This window comes from Tympanuchus pallidicinctus, unplaced genomic scaffold (genome assembly GCF_026119805.1).
Source record: "Tympanuchus pallidicinctus isolate F22 unplaced genomic scaffold, pur_lepc_1.0 scaffold12, whole genome shotgun sequence".
NCBI lineage: Eukaryota > Metazoa > Chordata > Aves > Galliformes > Phasianidae > Tympanuchus > Tympanuchus pallidicinctus.
Window position 1 is genome coordinate 11,598,804 of NW_026294637.1, and position 27,309 is coordinate 11,626,112.

A 27,309-nucleotide genomic window follows, 5' to 3' on the forward strand; every position below is an offset into this window, starting at 1 on the left:
GACTGAGAGCTAGGAGCTCAGTGCTGGGAACCAGTCCTTAGTGACAGATGCATGGCACGTCTCTGCCTCAGCTTTTCTACTGTACAAGCAAAAACGACATACTGGCTTCAGAGACAGACAGGAAACACAGCTCTTGACTCTACAAACACCAAAAGGTGAAAAGATAATGAATTGATGGTAGTGTCTCTCAACACATACAAATGAAGAAAACTGAGGTCAGCACATGCTGTAAAATCATGACAGATTGCACACCAGAGGAGCACAAAGATGAGCCAGCACTATGGAAGTGATTTATCTAGGGATTAGTCAGAGGTCACTCCCATAATAGTTTACTAAAGCTCATTGCCTAGCTACCAGCAGGACACCTCACATGAACCCTAGCTTCCAGCTACGGCCATGATTAACCCTTCTGTTGCATAAAAATAATCACTGCTCAGGTCTTGACATTACGTCAGCTTAAATATTGCATCTGTTGCCTTGTATTCAGTACCACAAAATGCCAGATCTGAAGTGCAAGGGTTAATTCCTTATTCCAAAATCATCAGTTTATACCAGAAAGGACAATTTCCCTTTTCATTCTAATTTTAACAGCAGAGCCCTAAAAGAACTAGGTAAGTATTTCATGTGGAAAAGTAATGCGTCACAGCCATGTGTCAAAGCAGGCTGCTGTATGCCTGCACGGTGCCTACTAGGGAACACTCTCACTTTGTAACCACATGCAGATCTGTGATATGTTGTTCATCATCTCCCTACCCACTTCTGAAAGGAGTGAATAGAGAATCCATTAATGAGATACTAGGAAGCAAAGCAGCAGCTGATCAAAGGTGCATTTTTATAACAGGACATCATCTTGAGATGGTTGCAATAATGGGAGGCTGTCAGTCAAGGTGCTTTCAAAACACCTACTCAACAGTTCACCAAGCTTCTTTCTTAACTAAAAGTGATATAAAAAAAACTTCATGTAGCTGAGAGCCATCAGATGCATGCCACAAATCTACAAAACAGAGAGGCAACCTGCTTATTAAAGGTAATTTAACAAAGAAGATTCACACTAACATTGAATAAATCATTATGCTTTGTCCAAATAGAAAAAGCAAAATGCTGCAGACTGACAGTATTGCTTTCCATTCTAGCACTCACTGATCTCACCAGTACATAATGTCTGTTTGCAGACATTATCCCCAACTTGCACTCTAAGCAGACAACTTCACTTTATCTGTCATCAACCACAGTAAGAACAAACAAAATAGATCAATTAGGTACTGACAAAAATACACATTATCTTAATTATGTAATATGCCCTTACTACACAGAAGGGATCCCATGTAAGAGTGGTTTAGAACATCTTTCCCTAACAGTGTAAGGAAATGAATAATCTAAGTCTCATGTAGTTTCATGCAATTCTTAGCAGTTACAAGAGTGTAACCATAAACATTTCCTCTTATCATGAGCCATGGGTTTAAAACTGGAGGCTTCTACCAAACACTGAAAAGAAACTGAAAGAAGGGCACACGTGCTGATGGTTGATTCCTACCGAAGTTGTAATGCTTTCAAAAAAACAAAAATAAATTAGGAAACTTATCAGCTAATGCTATGCCTCAGTTTTCATAGTTATCAGCTGTGAGGAAATAATATTTTTTGTTAAAAAGTTAGAAATGCTGACTTATAGAAGTGGTATGCATTGTAGTTCAAAGAGTTCAACACACACAAATACTCACATGCAGATATTATGGTTTATATGTCAAAGGGGAAAAAAAAGTAAATGTTTCAGTAATATTTTACTTCCTTTTAACTTGCTAGTCTTCCTTAAAAGTTGTCCAAAACCTCTCTGAGCAAGCTATCCATGGAAGTCACAAAACATACATCCACACACTGGCTACCTACAATCTACGAAAGAATCTAAGAATAATGAATAGAAATTGAAATACAAGACATGCAGACAAAGGCAAGTCCCCAGTCTCATATAAAGTTATCAATAAAAAGACATACTTGGTCAAACCTTACAGATGACTGAGCACTACTCATCATTTAGTGAGCCCTAAGGGGCCACCCTGCTACACTGCAGACTAACTGCCCAGAAACTTGGCTCTGCTGGAAAAAGGAAAAGAAATAGAAGTCCAAAATAAGAGCAGTCCTAAACAGTTATATACATTTTCCTGGGCTAAACTAATGATAATCAGTTATCTAACAGCCAAGTGTGGGTAAAAAGCCATGCTGCTTTTAACTAATCATTCATATTTTTGCACTGTACATACTGGAGACACAATGCAAACACTTAGTTTATTATGACTAGCTTTCAAGGGTCATTTTGTTTGGCTAAAGATCTCAGAAATCACGCAGTATTACCAAATGCAAAGAAAGAATCTCTCAGTCACAGTAAGGGAAGGAATGCAGCTTGAAAGAACAAACTTTAAATCATTACATTATAAATAACAAGAATTGAAGAGTAAATATTCATGTGTTGAAGTGTTATGGATAGGAGTATCATGAGTAATTATTCCAGTCATCATTTAAACAGGGAATTAAGACAGATTAGAAGCAACAGCAAAATAAATCTCAGCAATATATGCATGAATGCAGATAATTGCCATAAACATAGCTACTACATGAATATTTAAAGTAATTATTAAATTGTTAGTGAAGGTCAGATACAACCTCATTTTTGCTTTTACATGACCAACAGAGGAACTGTAGATCTTCAAATTCTTTTTTATAAAAAAATAACAGTGTCCATAACATGCTGTAGGCACAGAACACAAAGGAATTAATTTGTTAATGCTGAAAGATTATTTAGGATCATTTTCATGCTTATATAACTTCTCTTCATTTGTTTCAAAAGGAACTTCCACATCTTATTTGTTATTATTCAGCAGCACAGAATTGCTGGAGGGAGCATCTAGAGCTGAAGAGCAGGCAATTAACACAAAAAGAAATAACCACAGAAGAAACTATTGCCAAATCTCAGCCCCTCTGAATCTCTGTCTGATATCAGAGAAGGAAATAGCAGATAGTGCAGATGGTGGTAGATAGAAATCTTCACTCTACAAGCTTCAGCTAGCAAGTGAACGCAATGTAGAAATCTGAACTTTCTGACCAGGCAAGCAGTATGCCCCCTCCAATGCTGAACAGCAGCCCCTGCAGAGAGATGGTCTTCCAGCCCCTCACTGATCAATGCCACGAACAAAAATTCTGGATATTTGGATTGCATCCCCCACTGCCATATCAATGCAAGTGCGGACTGCTCCTCAGATGTGAAGTGTGCCTACCATACTCTTATTTCGTAAAGCTTTTAGATGGACTTGACCAGCAGTAGAACAATGTGGATGTAGGTTAAAAAAGGCACACCGTACAAATATGACTGTCATGACACACAGTTTTGTCTTTATATTTCCATACTAAATTACGTGTCTCTTTTTCCATTAGCAGTAGGAAAGTAAGGGGAGCACCTCTGCTATACAACAATGCAAGAGTGTGGCATTCCTGAAACATTGCCTATTTTGCAATCATCTCATATCAGGAAATGTTGCACTGTATGTATCTCTCTCTTTTAAAATGATCTATTATGTGAGTATTAAGTGGATCACTGTACTCACACAACTGACTTCATATCAAACGGAGGATTTTATTCATTCCAGCTCTCATATGAATTCTTTAATGAAAAGGCAGCTAATTGCAAAGCTGAACGTTTCATCATTTTCAGCCCATCTCTGCCTTGCTCCCCCTTCTGCAGGTCCACTACAGTTAATTCAAACATTTTACCAGGTTAATTTGATCATGGGCTGTATTATCAACAAGGAAAACTGTATGGATAGCTTATAGCTAAACAATGAGGATACCTGTGCCCATTTTGCTAACCAAAAACCACATGGTAGCCCAAAAGGCTCATTCTAGAAACTAAATATTTCAAAAAGCTTCTCAAAACTGACAGGTTACTGGGGTGAAGGGGAAGAACAGTTTCCAACAACAACTTTCCTTGGGTGACAAGTTTGTTTTCATGCAATAATTAAGGAAATGAGGACTTCCTGCGCAGCTGTTACAGTGTCCTTAGAGACATTGTTTTGGGGCACAGACTGTGCATTCAGCCTTTTCCTCCCTCTTAATTCTAGTCAATAGCAGTCAAAAGGAGATTACATTGTTGGGACTCTGCTAATAGAACTAGCAGTCTGTAACAGCATATAGCATCCGTAAGCCCAGTGATTTTTCTTTCTGTTGTCAGTTATCCAAATACAAAACAATTAAAAATCTTGCATTTTTCTCTTTAAAAATCCACCAATGATTAAAAACTACCTCCACAGTTTGCTAATCAAGTTAAAACTACATAATCCTATAAAGCACCACGCTAATTTTAGACCTAAATTCTAAAGAGATCTACAGCTATTCCTGTTACCTGTCAGCAGCCAGGATCTCCAGGGCATTTGTAACATTTTAATATTCACTAACTTGGACAACTTACCCTCTTGTGAAATGCACTGGAACACTGGATAAAAAACAGATCCTGAAAATACTTCATGAGTCATAAATTAACGAGAAGTCTGTCGGCCAGAAGTTTTAAATCTCATTCCTTTCATAAAATCCATGAATTCAAAACTCATGTGGTCTACAAACCTGGCCATCTGCTTGTATGCCTCTTCTGCCACTGCAAAGATATGTGGATCCATATCCCCCATGTTTTGGCCACTGTATGCATTGATGATATCCTCGCCATAGATAGGCAGCTGTTCATAAGGGTTGATGGCCACTAAGACGATACCTAAACAAAGACAATGAAACAAAGGGAGTTAGTAATAGTTGTCCCAAAATAAAATAAAATAAAAATGGGTTTAACATCAACTATTGCTCTAACTTTTCTAAAAATATTAACTAGAGAAGAAGAACCCGCACACTTTACATTGTTGATTTCTAAATAATAGAAATTTAGTCTGACAGAAGTTTAGATATTTAGTCTGACCTCGGCTTTGCGTACAAAATCTAGAATGAGTTTCCTTCTATCCTACTTCAGGGCATACATCAGGGACAGCTCCTAATACATACAATATTAGTACGATGCCTTATCAATGTTCCCCTTTCTTTAACTGTAAAAGTACCTGGATTGGTGAACTATAGCTGCTAAAAGGCCTCACGAGCATTTTGTTACGTACAGTGTGTTAACCTTTCAGGAGCTGAACCCAGGACAGCTTTTAATACAAACAAAGTAGAGCCATAGTGTGACCTGGATGGCTTTAACAGGCAGCAGGAACAGCCTCCTGCCTGCAGGACACTTCTGACAGGGGCTAAAAAATACATCACATGGGGCTGATACACAGAGGCATGCAGTTGAGTCAGGAAATTAACTACACCTCTAGAAGGCACCACAGGATCTTCACGTTGTATGTCTGTATGCAAACTACTTCCTTCCATCTTCTAGTTTTCCAATCTTTTTATGCCAATCATCACTACAGCATTTCTAAATTCACACCATCCTTTTGCTCTCCCAAAACAGACCACCTCCAATTCCCTCCTCTTTTACAGAAAAGCTCAGTCTTAATCTGTACACCTTTCCTATCCACAAAGTGAGATCTGAAGTGGCCTTGATCCAATTTTCTTTTCCACAAGAAAAGAGGATTTCTCTGCCCCCAGGGAGGGTCTGAATGAAGACTACTGATACTCTTCTTTTCTGCAGTATTTACTATGGGCAGGGAACACTTCTTATTTACTCCACACAGAGGTGAAATCACTGACCATGGACACGTGAGACCTGGTCATTCCAGGCAAAATCTGCTTTCTTGACATGGCCATTCTTCCTCACCTTAACATGTGATATAAGCAGAAGAAAAAAAAAACAAAACAAAAAGAAACTAATTTTAACTGCAGCTTACTTTAAAAATAGAATCTCTTCTTACATTTGTATTTCAAGGTTTTTGTGGCTGCATAAAGTCTGCAGCAAGCATGCAATCGACGCTCCTTGGACAACGTATCCCTCAGTATGTGTGCTGCAAGCATTTCCACAGCATTCAGTGCAATTCTAAATTTACCTAGAAATTCACACAGGCACACACTTCCTCAGGGCGCCCAGCTCCCTGCTATGTGCAGATTAGTGCTGTGATTTCTATCTCAGGAACTTTCCATGCAGAGCTGGGAGAAGGGAAGTGAAAGCATCTGTAATCTGCCTCTGCTGCTGGGAGTATCATCCCATTTTCAAATCCTGTCATGTATTTATAAATCAAGCACCGACCGTAGCAAAAACATTAAACAACGACAGAACACTTTTCACAAAGAGACTGGAGAAATCTTCATTTATTTCCTCAGATATAAGGGCAGTTACACGTCTGGGCACGCCTATCCAACCAGTGCCAGTGTTTTTCCACCAAATGACTTCACCCAAATGACTCAGTAACATAAAAGTCGCTGTAAAAATGTGTGCCAAGTGTAATGCTGTAATGACAAGCCAAAAAATAAAAGGGGGGTGGGAATACAGGAATACAGGAGCTCAGTGCTGGCAGACACTGCAGTGCCCATCAGCTACACTGGGAGTCAGCAGCTGGGGGTGTAAGTCAGCAGCAGGAGTCAGAGCTGGGGGCTGGAACAGGGCCTGCGAGCAACCCAAGGTGCTCAGAGCTGCTCTGGCATGACCTGCCACATCCCTTGGCCTCATGGAGTTAGGCTGGGGCAGGAGAGCAGCAGGCAGCAGCCGCCAAACCAGCAGCTGCAGCCTGGACTGCCACAGGATCTAACATCCCTGTGCCTGCAGCACAAAGACGGCAGCGTGTGTGGATCAGGACAGGCTGCAGATCAAAGTCAGGTGAGCTCAGTCTGCGACATCAGAGAGGCTACAAATGATGGCTGTAAGGGCAAACACTGGGAAGTGGTGGTGTTCTAGGGCCCCGGTGATGCTGTCAGCAGGAATTCTGCAGTATAAACAACTGGGAAGCACCTCTGGACCCTGATGCTCCATAGGGATCTGCCTGCACACAGAACACTAAATCCTTTCTTTTCAGCATACCTCAGTGGCACATGTGGAGTCACACAGCCTCAGGATTCCCAGGCTGCTTCAGCACGGAACGTGAGCCACATTACGATTCCTGATTTCACCAATAATGAGCTGCCAGGCACAGCGATGAGGAGCTACTGCATTTTACCTGTGCTCAGTCCAAGCCACTAAGCTGGCTCTCCAGCAGCAGAACTGCAGGTTTAGCTCTGGAGCTGAGGGTCGGATGAGGCTCTCTGCAGCAGTGCTCCCGTGGGAGTGGATGCGTGTGCCTCGCTCAGCTAATTAGCCAGGTCTGCTAATTCATCAGCACTTGTTCCGATACTCACACCACACAGCCGATGTTTGTCAGCACTTCTGTGCAGTGCTGCTCATTACCAAAGTGTGCATAGCACAGCTGCAACTGAGGAGTCCTTCTGGGACTGTTCATTATAGGGCAGGTAGGCTGGGTGACCTTTAATGCTCCCTTCCAACTCGAATGCTTCTATGAGCCTATGACTCCATGACTTGCCATGGAGAAAAAGAGACGTGTTAGACAACTCAGCCCACCCCATGCCAACAGGCTGGCTGCCAACAGCCGTTGGCACTGAGGCTGTGATGGATGGGCTCCTAAAGCCTCTCAAGCTTGCACATGTATTCAAAGAGACATTAAAAAAGCCGTGCAAAACTTCAGACAATTCCCTCCTGCTTCTGGCTGCACTGGTAAAAATGAACCCCTGAATTCAAGACTGCAGCTCCATGACAAATCTCCAACACATAAAAGCACTTAATTGCAGTAGTGGCTTGCGAAATCAACAAGTTACTACCATCTGGAAATAACCAAAACAAGCAAGGCAGGAATTATGTGTTTTCTATGGGAACTTTTAAACCAGTCAACCTCCCAGGATAATAATTCTGAATAATTCATACATAACTTATTTTTACCTCCACTGAACGGTACTGCTGTTCTTATAAGAAATATCATGGCCCTTCCCACATTGTGTGTGCTTTCATTCCTGCAGTCACATGAAATTTCATTACTTTTTGTTACTTTCTGCCATTCTTCCTACATACATCCGAAGTAAATGTGGTCAATTCTTTCATTTTGAATGTATTCACCATCTGTGGTTAAACCAGATATTAACGCAAACACTTTACTAACTTGTCAAAGTTTGCTGTCCTTCGTACCAGAGAGTATTTATACATCTGAACTAGCCAGGAATATTTACTGAGTTTTGATCACAGTCATAGCATGTTGTCCATTTATTTTTCCTTATAACTCTTCAGCTTCTGTCATGAACTCTTCATTTCATATTCTCAACAGCAAAACAAAACAATAAATCAGTTCTGGATTTCTGGTGACAGGCTGGCCTTGAAATTAAGAAATCAGGAGTTCTTCTGTTTAAAAGTCTGGGTTACCTCAAAGTGAAATTATAAAGAATTTAATATCCATTCAACCTATTACTCTAAGAAAAGAATAATTGAATTAATTTCTGGGGCCATGGAAATCCATCCTTTCCCAGTCTAGTTCTGCTGATTGGGAATAGCTTTACCATAACTCTCTTAGTGGATTAATGTGTTTTCTAATCTCCTTCTGGCTAAATCAACTAGGTTAGCTCAAATCACCTTCACTGAGTATTTAACCTAACCTGACTAATGTCTGAACCAGAATAAGGAGGCACATGCAATTCCTTCCGTGAGCAGAACTCTAAGACAATAATCTTTTGAAGAAGGCAAATAACACATACTTAGGACAGAAATTGATAGTGATTTGTAAGGTGAATGTCCTTGGCCAAAGGATCAGGTTTTTAAAGGCTAACACACTAGCTTTATTTTACTTAGCTTACACTGCAATGTATATATGTCTACTACCCAAGACAACAAATGCCTGCCATACCGTACTCTTCGGTCCCCCAGTTGGTATAAGAACTCACTCACCTGCACTGTGACCAGCTGAAATTGCCACAGTGCACAGTCTACGTATTTCTAATTCACCCAGCATGCATTTCACAGAAGCATCACTTATTGGGAAGCAGAAGGGCTGATCAAACTCAGCAATCCCAAATCAATGAATTCCATAAGCTGCTAAAAGCCCTCTAGCCCTAGGAGAAACTGTGTAACATCAGCCATACCCACAACTAAAGCAGCACTAGGACAAACATAAAAACAACCTGTCTTCTCAAACAGAAAACAAAACCAGCAGACAACACACTCCTTTACAGAACACTAAACATAATCCATGTTTAGAAGCAAACAAAACACAAACCGGGCAGACTGTCTCACAGGACAGGCATGGCTGTACTTGCAGACACCACACTGGAAACTATTTACAAGGTCGGGTTGTGAGACTCCAGTTACACAAAAGCCCTTTCACTGAACACTCCCCTGTCAGGAGCTTTGCCATGGAGGCACTAGGGACAGACATGTGGACTATATCCAAGATGGGGAAGCTGAGAAGTCTGGGGATTAAAACACACACCCTTAGAAGGGGCTGCCCAGACTGGCTGTGGTGTCTTTAGTCAAAGCCCTGAGCAACTCAGTCTTGTCAGATCTGTTCGTAAGAAGGGAGCTTCCTGGAAGACTTCCAGAGGTCTCTTCTAGCCTAAACCATCTGGTGCCTGTGGTCACGCTATAACTGTGTGACAGGATGAGATATAGCTATGCATCATCTCCCAAACTTATGTGAATGAAGGCTGCCTGCAAGCAGAGGGAGGCAAAGTCAGATTCAGGCCTGCATGGTCCAGGCACTGCTCAGAGCAGGATTGGGAACAGATGCACTCTGCTGGGCCCCACAGGTTGAGAACTGCCAGTGTGAGCAAAATGTAGCACAACACTAATGCTTGTGCTCTGGCCACCATGAAGTGCCCAACACGCTGCTTGCCTTCATTCCCCGCATCCCTCACCATAGTGGAACTGTAAGAATATCCAGAACAGGGAAATCTGACACACGGTACATTCCACCTGCAGGCCAGGACAGAACAAGGCCTTATAATGCAAAATAGAAATTTCTACTGCAGATACCAGCAGCCACGATTTGCTGCTATCTTTCAAGGGCCATCCTGCAACATGACATCCGCAGCTTTGCGAAAGTCTACTCTACGGTCTGCAAAGAGTGCAAAGCACAAGGAAATCATAAATAGCAAGTCTAAGGTATGGTAACATGGAGAGGGCTCAATAATGGCACATGGTAATAAGAACTGGAACTGTCCTACAAACACTTGATTAGAAACAAAGTTAAACTGTATACTTAAAAAGAAATCATGGGGTATGTTTTCTGCTGGCATAAACTGAGCTCTGATGAATAGGCAAATAGTAATTTGACTACATGTATGGGAAGAATGTGTCTTTGTTTTAATCAGACAATCACAAGAAGGAAATTTTTAGTATTTGATTTCCAGGAATCACATCATCATATTATGTTTTCTTTTACTCAGACCTAAATGTAAAAAACAAAAACAAAAAAAACCAACCAACAAATGACAACAAAACCCTAATGACTTAAACTGCTCCTTATGTACCAGCACAGTGTCCAAAAAATAAGCAAACTAAAGAAATATTCAAAAAGTTAACAGGCTGTTTATAATAAAATGGCTACATTAAAGTTACTAAAAACTAAAATTTAAAAGAAACACAGGCACACAAGCCAAAAGCATTAAGCCTAAACTATCTATCAATGCGTCCTTAAAGCAGACAACTCAGCTACAATTTTGTACCTACAATGAAATAACTTCCCCACAGTTTGGCTGTATGAAAATATTACAGGCGATTACAGTTTTAGGTAACATCTACTGTGAGCTAAAAAGTATTTTTAAAATTCACACTATTCATGCTTGTGAATGGACAAGCACTAGCTCACACACTGTTACAAATGCACTCTCATAGTTCCACTGACTAGAAAAAACAAAAAGGAAAATAAAGGGGTATCTTCAGCACAGATATGGCAGCTCAATACAGATGGAGGCAATCAAAGGCAGGAAGCAATAAATCCATCAAACAGCAAGGCTAACCTCCTACATCCTCAGCGTGTGAAGCTCTCCTCCAGCCTATGCCTATCTACACATGCCTAAGGGGAACAACAGTCAGCAAGGAATCCCATGGCTAAAATTGTCCATGGCTAAAATTTTATAAACAGAGCCCACTGGGAAGCTAGATGAACATGAAGTGAAGTCAGTTCTCTTTGAGCCTTAATAATTTCAAGCCTACTTGACGCGCTTACTGACCACATAAGAAAAGGGACTTTCACAAGAACAGCCCAACCTACCCTACCATTAAGTTAAAAGTACAAATATCAATAACAAACTTTTCCTGTCTGCTGCAGTCTCTGTGAAGATTACAGGATAAAAAGACACAATACTTGCCACAATAGGTATAAATGAGTTTAGAGTCTATAAATCGAACTTTGAGGTTGTGTAGAACAGCGGGTTCATGGAGATAACTGAGTGCAGTGAGGTCATTTTCTCCAACAAGGATGTCAGGGTTTCGCAGTGGGGGGAGTTCCTTAGTCTTCGGATCGAGGCAATATTCTAGGTCCTGAAAATTAAACAGAAGCGTGTGTTGAAAGAACTGCTGTTTAGATCCCTTCATTCAACCCCTCCCACCATTCTTCCCAGCAAAAGATTCACAAGGCATAAAAACACAAGATAACACTTGCATGGTCTGGTGATTTGGGTTCTCCAAAAGTATCATTAAAAAATTCCCAAAGGGGTTTTCTACAAGCAATAGGCAATAATAAATGTATTTCATCCTTTTAAACTATTACTTAAACAAATGCCTTGTTTTTGCTGCCAAATCTTTTTATTAAATAAACTGAAATGTGTTTTATCACAAATCTAATTAGTTTTCCATATTATTCTCCTTTTGAGCAGGACAGAGGAAATAATTTTCCATCAGCCTACAGCCAGCCATATATACAACAACATTACACAGGAATACTGGCAAGGACAGGAATTCTATGAAAACACAAACTGAAAAAAAAAGTTACTTATAATTCACACAGATTTATGCAAATTAATCTCTAATGTACATATTTTAACTGCATCTGTCTCTGGAGGAAACAGCACTTTATTTACCTGGCATTCTCTTGTCCCAGCACAATGACTGGCAAATATCTGCATTCTACTACATTCAATACACAAGTGTGCAGCACCACTGCACCGTCTGGAATGTGGAGGGTGGAGCAAAACAGACCTTGCCTGATTGAAAAGGTTGTGCTCAGTTTGCCATATCAGAGATGTGAGTGAGTCAATGAATGAAATTCATTCAATTAAAGTGTTTTAACTTAGGACCTACTCTATACATATAATCTGTTCATTTTACTTAATTACTATGTAGACCTCCATCTGAAAAAGGCATGTAAGCTGCCCACTGGTAGAAAGAAAAGAAATTAAAAATAAATCTTCGGATTACTGCAGACCTTTATTTTCTATGAGAAGACCTGAAGGACCACTTCCATTATACACTGACATTAAATAACCATTCAAATGGCATAAGAAAATACAAACAGGCCTTCACTGCAAAGAAGTGATCTTTTCAGAGAGATGTCATCCCTTCTCCACGCTGCACTTCGCACCATTCTGGCAATGCTCTTAATCCTTGCCCCATCCTGTTGATATTAACTTTCTCATAGCAATGCTGAACTTGAAAGTCACCACTTCTTTCTGCAACACTATTTTCCTTGTGGCCCCTGAAGTATCAACCAGGGTTGATACTTTAACAGGGTAAGTAGAAAAAGATACATATATATAACTGAATCATACAGGCAGCTGGATACAACCAACATTTTTGTTATCTTAGTTCAAAAAAACTAGACAAAATGGAATTCACACAGAAAGTAATGCTCAAACTCTGTGGTCAAGAATAATAGCACATAAATAGAGCTACACACAAAAATAGGGCTACAGTTTTACAATATAGCTTCATGTGTTAGATACACCAGTCTCCCAAGAACAACCTCAGGATTTAACAAGAAGACCTACCTTGCCCTCTTCAAGTCGAAGCTGAAGAACTTTATCTCCAGGTTTATAATCTTTCAGAAGTTCTGCTGACTTCCAGACCTCCTCTGGGTCAGGAATCCAAACCCTGGCATACTGCAACATAAAAACAATAGCAAAAGATCTGTGACTTCTTCAAGCAATATCATTAAATCATCAACATACATGATACCAAAATGTTTTTTTTTATCCTTTTTTAATACATCTGTCTATAAGCCAAACCTTTAAGCAAAAGATATGTTGACTAGCAGAGAGGAAGTGACTAAGTTATTCTGCTGACACAAAGCTACGTATGCATTGCCTTAATTGCCTTTCTGCAGTAAGAAAATGCTATTTCCTATATAAAATAATGCTTAAGACGCACATTCACTGCTGAAAATCAACAAAATAAACTACCTATGTGTTCAGAGGTCAAAAACTTGGCTACCAAAAAAGTTACTTAAAAGCAGCTCTTCTGAGAAGATTCTGAAGTCCTTCCAAACAATAGAGAAGAAAAGTCTAATTCCTGTTGTGATCATTTTCACCCAAGCCAAAGATATGGGCTTTGCTGCTCTCTGCCAGGCTCTTAGAAGTGCTACACGTGTACCAAACTCGTGCAGCTGCCTGGCTGTGTTCTCCAATGCTAAGCCCTGGGAATGCCACAGCGAAGAAGGGTGGCTCATCTGGATGGCTTCCGTTTGGTGTGAACTGAAATGAACAATGCCTAACAATGGCTTTTTAGGAAACATCCTTGAATACAAACCAAGGCAAACAAAAAAAAGTCCAAAATTAAAAGAAAAATAAAATAAAATAAAAAAATTTCCCGCACATTTTCCCATTGCTTATGTTTAACATCCAGAAGAAATTAAAAAAAAAAATCAGTTGTGAAGTCCTCAGTATGTGAGATATGTGAGAGACATGGACCTCTTGGACCACGTGCAGAGAAGGGCCACAAAAGTGATCCAAAGGGATGGAACACCTCCCCTGTGAGAAAGGGCTGAGGGAGCCGGGGCTGCACAGCCTGCAGAAGAGAAGGCTTCATGGAGACCTGAGAGCAGCCTGTCAACATCTACAGGGAGGCTGTAAGAAAGAAGGCAGGGGCTGCTGTGATAGGACAAGGGAAAATGGTTTCAAATTAGAAGAGATTTATACAGGGTAAATGAAGAAGTCTTTTTTTACAGTAAGGGTTGTGAGGCACTGGAACAGGCTTCCCATCCTTGGAACCATTCAAGGTCAGGCTGGAGGAGCCCTGAGCACCTGATGAAGCAGTCGGTGTCCCTACTCATTGCAGGGGAGTTGGACTAGACGGCCTTTAAAGGTCCCATCTAACTTCTGTGATTCTGACACCAGCTGCTGCAGTGCTCCTCAGTTCTCTTTTGACAGAGCATTAAGAACCTCACCAAGACTGACAGATAAGGGGCTGAAAAGAGTTAAGATGGTTCTGAGAGTTAAATTTGTTATCAGCATTTGTAAGTTCTTTATCATTTGAAAACAAACTCAGTCCCGCAGTACATGTGCACTATGGCAAAAAGGAACCAGAGGAAACTATTTAAAACAAGGAGCTTCCATTCCAGATTAGCATCGAACTTCGCACTGCCTTCTTGTTGCAGGGCAGGAGCGTGGCAGCGCACGCCCAGGTGCAGCCAGGCAGGTACCACGCTGCACTGCCCCGGGCAGCACTGCTACCTCCAGCAAAAATACTGCAGCCCTTTTGATTACCAGGCTTTGACATCTCATTTCAGTTCATTAAACTGCTGGGTGTCAGCCGCTGAGTCCAATGCATTTCCTCTAGCAAAATCCAGCGTGTTCGCTCCTTTCCAAGACACCATCATTGCTGTCACTTCAGTGCTGGTATCTGTTGCAGTGTTACTGAGTTGGGATGGATTTCCCCCTCACCCTAAGCATACGCTGTAGCCACTACTGAGTCCATAGAAACCACATGAATAGCAACAACTATTCCCCAGAGCCTGGAGAAATCTGTCAGTTTAACACAAAGACATCACCCAATCAGTCACAGCTGAAGACAAAACGTGTATGGACTGCACTTGGCCCAACCGTTACAACTTTTTACTTCCTCAGCTAAAGCAGTAGTTTCTCATCTACAATGTGGTTTTCCACCAGGAACAAAGAAAAGGTAAGACAAAAGAGGTAAGCTATAAAGACGGTCAGGACAGAAGGGCCAGTACGCTGGTCATGCACTGTTTTCCAGTTTAGAAAGGCAGCAGTCTTGTAAGATACCAAGTTAACTTCAGGCAGCAAATGCTGCACAGCAGTTTCTAATTATGTGATCTATGCCAGAACGAAATAGGCACCTCTAATTTATTCAGTTGAAACTGTACATTTCCTACTGTCTGCAGAAAGGAAGGAGAAAGCAGAAAACAGATCACCATAGAAACTGGGTTACTAGAGACAGCCGAATCTTCCACATGACATAACCTCACAGATATTAAAGTCATCCTAAGAGCACTAAGCTGTAGCATCACTGCCTAACCTTAAATTGCTGCCAAAGAAACACCTGGTAGAAGGAGCAAGTAGGAGTAAAGAGAGAGATAGTACTAATCAGAAGCAGTGAATCATTTCCCAGCTTTCTCACCTCACGAACTTAGCAGAATGGTTTGCCAAATCAGATCTTCATTCTATCTTTTGCATAATCAGTTGATGGTAAAATTCCACTGCCATAAAGTCTTTTGTGTGCTCCAAAGCCTAAGCAGAAAGCAAAGAACTCACACAGGTGGAAAGAGGACCAAGGTAATCTAGGTCTTGGGTCTGCACCTGGGTACCTTGCTCTGGTATGCCTAATATTCATCCTTATTGACTAATACACAAAAGCAAGCTTATGCCTACATTAAAATAAGACTAAAACACGACAAACTTCTAGAGACAATGAATTTCAAATCAATCTTCTAAAAAGGGGTAGGAATTTCTAGCCAAAAATAACACTGAAATTGCAGTAAAAATGACAGCAAGAATCAGATTAACTTTACTGAAATTGTGCTCAATGAACCAGGATGAAAACGTTGATAGGGAGATAACAGTTAGACTGACTCAAGGAAAGTAAGTGAATGACATTTTAGAATGACATGACGGCTGTTGCTTACTCTAAACTAGCTTCAGAAATTGTCAGAATGAATAGAAGGCACATTGATGAGATAGCTGTGAGTTCAGAAAGAACACATATAAACAGAGTTAAGTCAAAATTACATTTCTTGCCTAGACTCTTCCAGCCTCAGCAGTGACGTCAAACACCATTAGCTACACAGTCCCAGGGACGAACAAAAGCACCATGCTCTGTGCTGGAAGGACAAGTGCTGTGAGGCAGTACACGGGGCTCAGTGTCACTGATAGTTACTGGTAGGATGGCCCTGAAGAAACAACAGGGCAACGTATTCATTTCTCACTGGCGGCTCAGAAATTTCACTGGATTATCAGAATTTCATATAATAAGAAAGTATAATAGAAAATTGCAGCGTTCTGTAATACCTCATGATTTCATCTTAGATCACATGAAGAAATCAGCAGACTATAACAATTATCTATCAAATGAGACCATATGACTCAGAAAGCTTCTCTTCTGAGATATTAACCTCTTGAAGCACAAACTGACATTGCTGACAGAACAGAATTAGAAATGCAAGCGGCCCAGCACTGGCTTCAGCAGTCGGTTTTCCACTTCCACTGCATAACCACAATTACAGCAGGAGATGCAGCTATTTGTCCAGCACAGCAGCACTTCTGAGATGCCCTGAGAGACTTCACAAGGTGATCTATAACCTAACAAAAAGAAACAAGAAATTTCAACCCAACAAAGGTGTCCCTAGCACCTAAGACCTACCCTTATGACCTCCCTTGAGCTCCTATGGCTTTCACTTTAGCAAAGATGACAGAGTTTTTCATTTACAGACAGCCTTAAAACCCACAGCTTTTCAGGTGCTAGTCATGAAGAACTTAAGACAGACATCACCTGTCTCTCCTTCAAGAATGACCTTATTTTTGGGTAGGAACAAAGCAGTTTGTTAATGTCTGGATTGAAGAGATACTTGCAGCACGAGCTGAGGAAGCTGATGGAATAGCAACAGCCCAAACTGGACCAAACTCATGCAGCATGAGCCTGCTGCTAACTCTGAGCATGGTCACCTGGAGAGAACAGCCTGCATCATTAAGGCTGGAAAAGGAAAAGCGCCTGTTAGCAAGGCACAGCTACAAGGCAGTCCAAAAGCTGTGAAAGGCTGGGTGAAACAGCTGAGCTTACCTATGCAAAATGCTTACTTATTAGGATAGGATTTCCTGAGCTGTGGGTAGGATTGCTCTGAAAACATCAATTGATGCGACTGGAATAATTAGCTTTCAGCCTGTATTCTGCCTTACAATGATCTCACAATGCCAACACCACGGGTGGCAATTCTGAACCTAAAACCACTGAGAAAAACTTTCCCTTTTGTACTAATAACACAAGCAGATGCATGTCTAGGTGAGTAACAGGCTTAAACACAAGTCTTAACTTGACCAGCCTAGATCCCATGCAGAGATCCCGATCGGTAACACAGGAAGCAGCAGCAGGTCCCAGCTCCCCCAGTGCTGAGACCAGTATGATTTTTTGAGGTACTCCCATACAGACACAGTCCTGAGGAAGCACTGCATTTCTAGTAACAGAGTGTTGCTGCTGGCTGCAGTATGAAAAGAAAGACAAGACTTTGTCCTTTTAGAGAAACGGCAGGTAACCAGGAAGGATCAGAAAGCAGCCAAAGACTTCGCTGCCATGACAAGCAGGATGCAAAATTTCTGAGCAACTTCTCTAAATCCTTATTATGACCTGAGGGAAATGGCATAATTAACTTTCCAAGAGAATCACAACAAAAATTATTGATTTGCTTAGCAGTAGCAGCATTCTTCTGGCATGGAGAGTATTTTCTGTCTTGTTGCTCAGCAACAGCCATTTCTACACCTCTCATACAGTTTAAGACCTAATATTTATTATGTATTAGTTTTAAAAGACATTAATATGATATATAGTGGGGAGAACATCTGTGACCATTTGTATTAATGCTTTATCTGACAAATAATTTCACATAAGCTGTTTTTCTAATAGGAAGACTAAAAGGCTACCACATAAATCTCTAACTCAGGAAGAGAAATTTATCTCCCCAAGGTTCCCCAAACTTTCAGTTGTTATTAATATCTGTTTCTTAGAACTGTGAACTCTGCAGATATCTTGATTAATATGCAATCAATTTTCTTTTGCATCTAAAACATATTTTGCATATTTTTTAAGGCTCAGAGAAAGAGAATTCAGCTAAATACTTTTGCTTGAAACTTCTGCAGATCTCATCCCAGGTCTGCAGGGAGAATAAGCAGTCCTGCATTCTAACAGTTCTTTGTTCCTTATGGCGAGGAAATCATCACTTTCCTCCCAGACCTCACTACTCTCGCATGGTTATGATAGGAAATAAGGAAAAGAGTTCTTAGTTTTTATTGGACTTTACTGCTCTATCCTTATGAGATCAGTAAATTAAATGAAATAGAAGGTCAGGTCTCACCGGTGCCTTGTCAAACAGTTTGTTTGTAATGCTCTGCATAGTCAGCCCTTCTGTATAAGCAAGGACTGCGACACTGGTAAACTCCAGTGTCTGAAGGAATCATTCTGACCAGCAGCTCCTTCTGCTGACAGCGCTGTAACGCATTTTAAGGCCAATTTCAGAATGCCGAAAGAAGATGCGTCTTTGAGTTTAAATAGCCTGAGACTTCTTCCTATAGAACAAATTACACTGATATCTTGAGATGCTCTTACGTATAGCTTTCACTGAACTCCATAGGTTGACATCATCCTAATGGTTACATAAGCAGAACTAGGAAAGGGACAGAAAAACAATGTACCACAGAGCCCTGGGACAACGCGGTGCCCCTGGGACCAGCATGGCAGATGGGAGCCCTGGGGCCCGCAGGCAGCTGCGCTGTGACTATTAATGCACCCAGGGAGTGACTTACAAACTCATCCTGAGATAAACAAGTAGAAAACGAGTCACCAACAACATCAAGTAACGCCACCAAAAGTTTCAGTCATCAAACCAGGCCTCTGAGTTACCTCCACGCTGGTAAAGGTCAAATGCAGAGACAGACCTGTATGTAAAAAGAGACTGCAGCAGAACAGCAGTTCTCCTCCTCAAGAACAAGTGCAAACAAAGAGTGAACTCCAATGAACAGAGCAGCACAGCCACGAACTGATAAATGCCAGAGGTTTCCTCGTGTTCAACTACCACAGTCACTGCAGAGACGAATTTTAGAAAGAACAACCTAACAGTTGGGGCATATAAACCAAAGGTGGCAGCTTGGCTGTGTCACTGCAGAACTAATCAGCACGGCAGGCTCTTCTGAAGGTTGCTCCAGGTGGAAATAAAAGCTGACGCATGAATATGTAATTGTATGCATAGGTGAACACGTTATGCCTGCATCTCCCTCTCCGCTAAACAACTGCCCCGAGCTAGCAGCCGTACCACAGCAGGGAGTCACTGCCCTTCTGCCACAGCTCCAGCAACCAGAGGGCTGCGAACATGGAGAAGGGTCTCAGGGCGTGCTGTGTGAGCAGTGGCTGAGTCCCTGGCTTTGCTCAGCCCAGAGCAGGTTGAGCAGGCTGCAGCTCCTCACAGGGAGCGGAGGGCAGTGCTGAGCTCTGCTTTCCTTATGGCAGGGACAGGGCCTGATGGATGCGAGACACTGCGCCCTTCCTTACATTCGGGGAAACTGCCTCTACCAAAGGTCTTTTTTTTTAATATTTATTTAAAGTATGCTTTGTATTTAGGACTTGGTCACTTGTAACAACTCCTACTTTGTCAAGCGTGTCTTTGGTCCAAGGTACAACCAGAATGGGTCTTAACTATGAATATCCTATGAAAAACCACTGCAGTACAATTTAAAACTGTTGGTTAGCCATTGGGGAAATGTCTATCCACTTACATGAATTCAACTTACATCAGTTTACATGAAACTTTGCCTTACTTTGAAGTGATGTCAGAAAAAAGCTAAATCCCAAACCCAGGCAATATAAGAATGTGACTACGGGCAATTCTGGTCACCAAAAAAAAATTATTTTTTTTTTTTTTAATTTAGATATTAAAATCATAGCAACCTTCCAGATAAAGTCCAGATAAAATGATCCCCCTGGAAATCCACACACTGGGAGTGATATCAAACCAGAAAACCTTGCACTACCAAATCTATAGAAAAATAGTGAATCTATCTCTTTTCTTCATCTTTAAAAGCTTTACTTTCTAATTCCATATTGATTGTTCTTGACCTTCTCTTTAATGTCATAGGGACAGACAGATTTGGTTTATAATTAGTCATTACTATATCACACAACATATTAGCTATCAAACTGTTGCCCATTCAAAAAACCCTCTGAAGTGCCGCATGCAGTAGCAGCGTTTACCAGCCTTTGCTTTATTCCCCAGCTCTCCTTCCACACCTGGCTGCCCATCCTCCAGCAGCTGCCATCTGCAGCCAGCTGCTGCTTCTGAAGCCTTGGTCTGTGCATTATTCAGTTGTGATGCCAGCAGCACACACAGCTGAACACCACCACACAGCCCAGGGAAGTCACACGCAGTCCTGCTTCGGTATATTTTGAGTCTGACCACATGATGTTCCTGATGTTTAATTAAGGTTGTGTTATCAGTTACACAAAGCTAACTGCAGTGCCCATGCAGACACTGGAAACCCAGCACGGCCACACTGCTCCCAGTGAAGCACAAACGTGTAGGTCATAGCTTGAGGCACAAATAAACACATAACCAACTTTCTGAATAAGCACAATAATCTCATCAAAAACATGGATTAGAAGTGGGACACTTATCTCCAACTACGCAACAGCAAACTGCTGAGTTTTGACACTGGTAAAACTGAGCTTTTGGTTCAGTCCCACATTGAGAGGTATGCAGTGCATTGCACCTCAACCTCTGCCATCAAAACGAAGGCCAACACGGAATTACATGCTGGCAATTTCAAAAAGAAGTTAATTACAAGTCTGCCCTAAAATACCTCCTAGAACATCCAACCTGAAAAACACGTTACAAGAGTTACAGAATAGCGGCCACAAAAAAATTAAGGGCAAATGAAAAGCTGAATATTAAGCTAATGAAACACGTTGTATTGAAGAAGGAATATTAGGAAAAGGTTGCATGATGTCACACTTGTCTCCAGACCATGGAAGACCATCATGTCTCTTACGAATTTTTACATGCTGATTTTTATATAACATTTGTTTCATTTCCTCTACTATCTTACAGCAGCTTTCTTCAGTGATTTTCCCCAAAGCTCTTGGAAGGCTCACCTACAGCAGGCAGGAGAACCACACCATTTCATGCAGTGTACCACACAACCCAAGCTGTGCCTCGGGAAGCTGGAGCTCCCAGTGCTGACTGCAGCTGGATGCCCATTTTAGGTTCATCGGCACTGAGAGAGGAAGCGTTGTCTTTTGTCTGTGTCAGTGCTTCAGCAGAGAGCCATCTGCATCTCTGCGATGAGATTATTTGGTGTAACTAGTACTCGCCCAGACAGGAAGGAGAAATAATGCTTGCATTGATCAGGCAGATGCACTGAGCTGTGCTGTGGCACTGGAGTTTGAGACAAGGAGTTATTGAGAGAGGAGCAGCACGGCCATAGCTTATCACCTGGTACACAGCGGCACAGACAGGTGAACATTTTCATCTGAAAGGCATCCAGAACGCAGACAACTGCTGACTTACCTGTGAGACATGCAGCAAAAAGGGAAGGAAAGGCATTTGGTACAAATGCTGACAGTAGGCAAGGCTGTAGTTTTCTGAGCATTTTTTAATAAGGTTGGGATCGGTCCTTCTGGTTTCACATGAGAGAAGTCACATGAAACGTAAAATACCTGCTGGGCATTCTAAAAACAAAAAATGAATGACTGCAAACCACTGCATTCAGTTAGCATGCAACCGTTTTTTGGGTTTTTTTTTTTTGTTAGACTGTACAGAAGCTCCAGCTTGAGATGCAATTATATTAAAACACAGCTTTCACTGCCTTGGCCCACTTTACTCACGGAAAACCAGTTTTACTCAGCTAACCCAGAGCAGAATTCGGCCATTACAGCCCAGTCTACACCACCAATGCCTCGCTGCAACACCGTAACACAACCTGATGTCAGCGAGCCCATTAACGGAGCCACATTTAGTCTCACCATATTTCCATGGGTAATTAATAGCAAGTCTTCATACGAGGAACTAGAAATGGTGCGAGCAACCCGACATGCTTCAGCACAGAGCCGGCGGGCAGGGTGACATCTGCCAGATGTCCTCTACCAGGGCTGGGGAAGCTGAAAGCAGAACTGGGGCCAACAGGCACAGTGGGGCTGAGAGGTGCTCAGAGGGGAACCACGGCGTTTCTGCCTGCACAGGAGCCTGGAGGAAGCTCCTGGGCAGCCGCAGCCGTACGTCCCGGAACAGTCAGCACCACTGCCTGCCTCAGTCAGCACGGGAAACTCCATAAGATGTGGCTGTGATGGTGAGAGGAGAGGAATCAAAGCCCTTCTACGCCACAGCTTAGATTTCTGCACCATACTTAGCCTTAGAAAAAGGCATGTTCCATTACTTTTCTCTGCAAGCACTGATAGCTGACTGTTTGTACATCATTTATGCTGCCCTTGTATTTCCATTTCATGACTGTTAGCACAAAGAGATGCACTCTGACATCAAATCTGAACAACTTCTGCCAGTACTTCTCTTATTCCTCTAAAGGAGAATATCCTAAACAAATGAAATCATTGTCTGAAACGTTTGCAAATAGTCTTCCCTGCGTATCTCCAGACAACAAACCAAAACTCCACTTACTTTAAACTCTTATTAATAAGCTCTTATATGATTAGACTGTCATCTTCACCTCTGTTAAAACCAATAAAATAAAAAACATATTCTACTTACTTTAACATACATATATTCTAGACCATCTATTTCCATCTTGTATCTCTTGTGACACAGATTTTCAGCACTTTCCAAGGCAATTGCTGTTTCTTTTCCAAGCAAAATAGGCTTAACCTCCATGGAAAATATTTCAGTCTCTCTTGTCCTGCTGCACAGTAACTCATAAGGCAACTTGAGAATCTCACTGGTTCCCTGAGCAAAACAGCTGAGGTCATCTGCTTTAAGGATATGTATGAATAACCCATGCAGTCTGCAGGGTAACGTGTGACACGCCATGCTGGGGCAATGAATTCCCTCATTGTTAGGCTGACCCATAATATTTTAGTTTCTCTCTCCAGCTCTACAAAGAGTGTCCTCCCATCAGTCAGTGAGCAATTGCAAAATTCTCTCAGCTTGTGATGATCAAATGAAAGAATTCAAAGGCACTGCAAATAACTGCAGTGAGACTTCATGATTTTTCAGCCATTTACAAAAGTCCATATGGAGATGCTAATGCCTCAAATAAGCATCTCTTCTTCTATATTTAGAAGTAGGCTAGAAGCACGCAGTTTGCATCTAACCACACAGCAGTCTTACGAAACATGGCAAGTCAAGTCCTATGTTCCTCCTGTGTAACTACTTACTATAAAGAAAGAATGAGAGCTCTTCAAAGCAGTGCTGCTTTAGCCATTATCTTTAATTTTAAAAACAAGACTCTCATCACACTAAAGCATAAGCAGCCTGGAAGAGTCTGCTCTCAGCCATCTCCGTTGTCTCCTCAGAGCTAAGTGAACTCAGCAAGCCAATTATCCTGTTAATTACTGGTGGCAGGTTTTATTTGAAGTGAATTAACCTGAGAGCTTTACGGACAACCATACCTGAATGATCTTGACTGCTTGTCCTCCAGCTCAGTCCTGATACTGTTTCCCTCAGACCTACCATCACTGCGGTGACCTCTCACTGATATCTGCTCATCTTCTTTTTATCTCCTTTTCCACCTAACACTTTAAGAAGCTTTACCCCAGCCTGGAGTAGCTCCATGCCACCGCTACTCAAAGAATGTCTCTGACAGCACATGCTACTGTCCCACACTAATGGGACAAAGAAATCAAATCCATGCCAGTAAGGAAAATAGATGTGCAGCACTGGGGAGCTCAGATGACCCACCTCACTCAGCACTGCGTGTCAGGTTGCTGCCTGCAGCAAGAGGGCAATGTTGAGGAGATGGGCAGCCCCCTTATCTCCCCAAGATGGTGAGGAGCCTAGAATGTGGAAGCTCTCCCTGAAAATATGTGCTTCCCATTAGATGTGAAAACTGGGCTTTAAGTAGGCAGGTCACAACTTAGTGCAACATTGCATTGTGTTTAGCACCAGGAACTTGACAGGCAAGCATCCTCATCATATGCTTCTCTTTGTTTTCCTGCACCAATTATTCTGGGCAGGCAAATGATGGCAAAATTATTTCTCGGCAATAAGAGGAAATAGAAGGTCAAAGCCTTGCAGATGCACAGGCTTGACTTCAAAGCGTAAAATTAAGCAATAGGATTACTCACACCAGTAAAGATAAAGCTTTGTGGAGGATCAGAGTTAAGCAAGGCCTGGGTTAAGCAAAGCCAAAGCATTCTGAGAACATGGAGGAAATGATGCAGTCCCAAGCAAAGGCAAACACAAAGGTCGGCCCTGGCACTGGGCTCTGCCCATAAAGTCCCTGGAAGCCTTCCTGCTAGCATTGGTAAACGAGCCCTTAGCAACCCCATCAGACTCCATCCTGCAGCTCAGATTGAAGCCAGTGGGAGGAAAAAACTCTGTACAAAGAACCCTGAGTTCAGCACAGCTTGGGTGCCTTCGGATGCATTCCCACTTACTTGAAAGTTTTGGTACAGATTTAAACCTGATTTAAACTGAAATTCTAAGGAGCATCACCCTCTGAGATAAAAATATACAGCTGTGGTGTACCATGAGTGAGACTACAGTCTATGGCAATGACTTAAGAGACCATCCGAAGAGGAAACAGTGAAAGTTGCAGACATGAAGGAAACTCCCAAGAAATGTGGGTTGGCTCTGACCCAGACTGTATTTTCTGCAGCAAGAACCACCTATTTCTCAGGGAAAATACGAAGTTCTTCCCTGTTCCAGCAGAGAAGAGCACAAGATAGCACTGCTTGAGTTCATCACCAGCATGACTGACCAGCAGCAGCCTGTCCTCATGCTGCTCCTTGGCCCTGGTCCCACTGTACAAATGCAGCAGAGTGAAGCCTGACTGCCACGGCAGTAAACACTGCTGCGCTCCGGGGAGCACAGAACTGGACCAGAGATAACCTCCATGTGCCCAGCACACAAATCAAACATCCCAATGAGGAGTGCCTGGTCGTGTGCTCCCAGACACACACGGGTGTCATGACTCCAGGAACATAAGCTCAAGTCAGAAAATATGAGTTGCATGGAGTTCCATGTGTACACACAGAGTTCTGGTTTCTCTGCACCCTGCAGCCACTGGCCCTGTGCCACTCTGCCCTCAGCGGCTTTACTGCCCACGGTTGGGTTTACTGACACTTCTTGCTTTTATCTCTTTAATCCCATTAGGAACAGACCACCAAAATCAGATCCTGTGATATGGGATGATTCTGTGACTTCAACCAATTCAACCCGCTCAATGAGCAACTTCAATAGCAGAAATGCTTTCTTTAATTCTGTAGAGATTAAATGATGAGTCTCGTTGAAGAGGGAGACAAGCTTTAGGAATGCTGTGGCCTCAGAGCCAAGCAGCTGCCTGCAGACAGCACAGTAAGCAAGAAAGGCACTCTCGCAATGCTGGGAACCACACCAGTGGGTTTTTGTTCCATGCAGTTCCCTCCAACACTTCCTTATGTCAACCCAATGCTACAAACCCTCAGACGGAACCACTTCTTCACCAGAAGTGGAGGTCAGCTGCTGAGCTCAGCTCACTCACGCCTATGGTCCACAAGGAGACTGGGTGCTGCTTGCTGGAAGGCTCAGAAGTGACATTGCTGTAGTCACCAACACTGGGTGAGCTCACTTGAAAGATACTGGAAAGGGAGGATTGCAGCAGGGATCAAAGTGAATGAACAAATGAGTTGGTAAATAAATAAATATGTTGAACCCAGCCACACAAAACTGACACAGAAATACCTTGAGATAGCAAAGCAGTGGGCTGCAGGAAAACAGCATAAAGCAAGAACAGCTCAAATCAGGGAAAAAAAGGAATTAGAATGAACACATTACAATTCCACTTGATTTCCTAAGTTCCAAAACTTTTGAAAACTACTTTTGAAGGACTACTGATCTGCCATTGAAAGCATTCCAGCGGGAGGACAACACAGCCCAGGGGCACTACACACACTAAGAATGCCAGGGACACAGCCCATGGAGCACAGACACTGATGGTAACACCTCCCAGCAGAACCTGTATTCATAGCACTGCTGGGAGCGGCAATGCACAGCACAGCACAGCTCAGGCCATTACTCACAATTAGCTTTGCCAGCTCTCCATCCAACTTGAATTCACACGTCCAGATTAACTACCAGCAACGCAGAGTAGCGAGGCTGGCTACGTGGTCACTGAGTCTGGACAGACACCCCGAGACAACACTTCAAGAGATGCCAACAAGCCCTTTGCACAGCAATTCCCACTACTAACGTATTTTCCCAGCCACTACCAGTGACACCTGGCACACACACACTGGATGGTGGATAGTGGGCAAGATCGGGTGGTGGCGGCACGCTGCTCCAAGACACACACTCAGCACACAGGCAGCAGTGATGTGCTGCAAATGCATTTCCTCCTGCACCCACCAAGGCACACCTGCCACCAACGCCACGTGCTGGGTGTGGTGCTGTATTGGAAGCTCTGGTACTTTAAGGAGCTGTCCTGAATGACAATCCCGGCTGCGCCTGCCAGCATAGAAAAGATGTGAAAGTCACTCTTTCTGTGCCTGCATATGGCTCTAAAGAGGACAGGCACAGCCTCGTGCGACAGGGAAGCACAGGAGCAATTCTGCTGTCTTCGGTCATCCAGCACCACCGCTTTCAGAAGATGAACATATTTTACTTTTTTGCTCTTCTTACCTCTGCACACTATGACCTTACATCCACCATCTGTGTCACTCAACCCGGAATGAGCTCTGTTGCCACTGCTTATGGAGGAACCAAACCTGACAGAGCAGCACCATGGCCCTGCCTGGGGAAGGCAGAAAGGAGGGACGTGCTTCTGCAGCCTGTGCCCTGCCCTGCACAGTGTGGCCCCAGAGCCATCCAGCTGTCCAGGGCAGTGAATCCAAGGTCAGTGTTTGACATTAAAGACAAATACTTCTGATTAACTCCTCATGAGAGATTTTAACTGTCATGGTAAGAACCTCCACACAGAGGGAAATCAATAGTAACTTCCCAAAGTTACTCCTCATAAAGCTGAGCACCACTGAGTGCTTGAGAACAACCCTGCAGCTCCACTGCTCTTTTGACCTGAATTTTT

General features: G+C 42.4%; 1 protein-coding gene across 9 annotated transcripts in view; it reads right to left on the reverse strand.

Moving 5' to 3' along the window:
- MYO5A (myosin VA) overlaps positions 1 to 27,309 on the reverse strand; it is a 96,373-nt gene that overhangs the window by 67,275 nt on the left and 1,789 nt on the right. For all 9 annotated transcript variants that reach the window (XM_052672353.1, XM_052672354.1, XM_052672350.1 and 6 more), the window contains exons 2-4: positions 12,919 to 13,029; positions 11,302 to 11,473; positions 4,606 to 4,750 (exon numbers count right to left, since the gene is read on the reverse strand). In XM_052672353.1, coding sequence (XP_052528313.1) covers positions 4,606 to 4,750; positions 11,302 to 11,473; positions 12,919 to 13,029 — 428 coding nt within the window. The remainder of the gene's footprint in view (positions 1 to 4,605; positions 4,751 to 11,301; positions 11,474 to 12,918; positions 13,030 to 27,309) is intronic.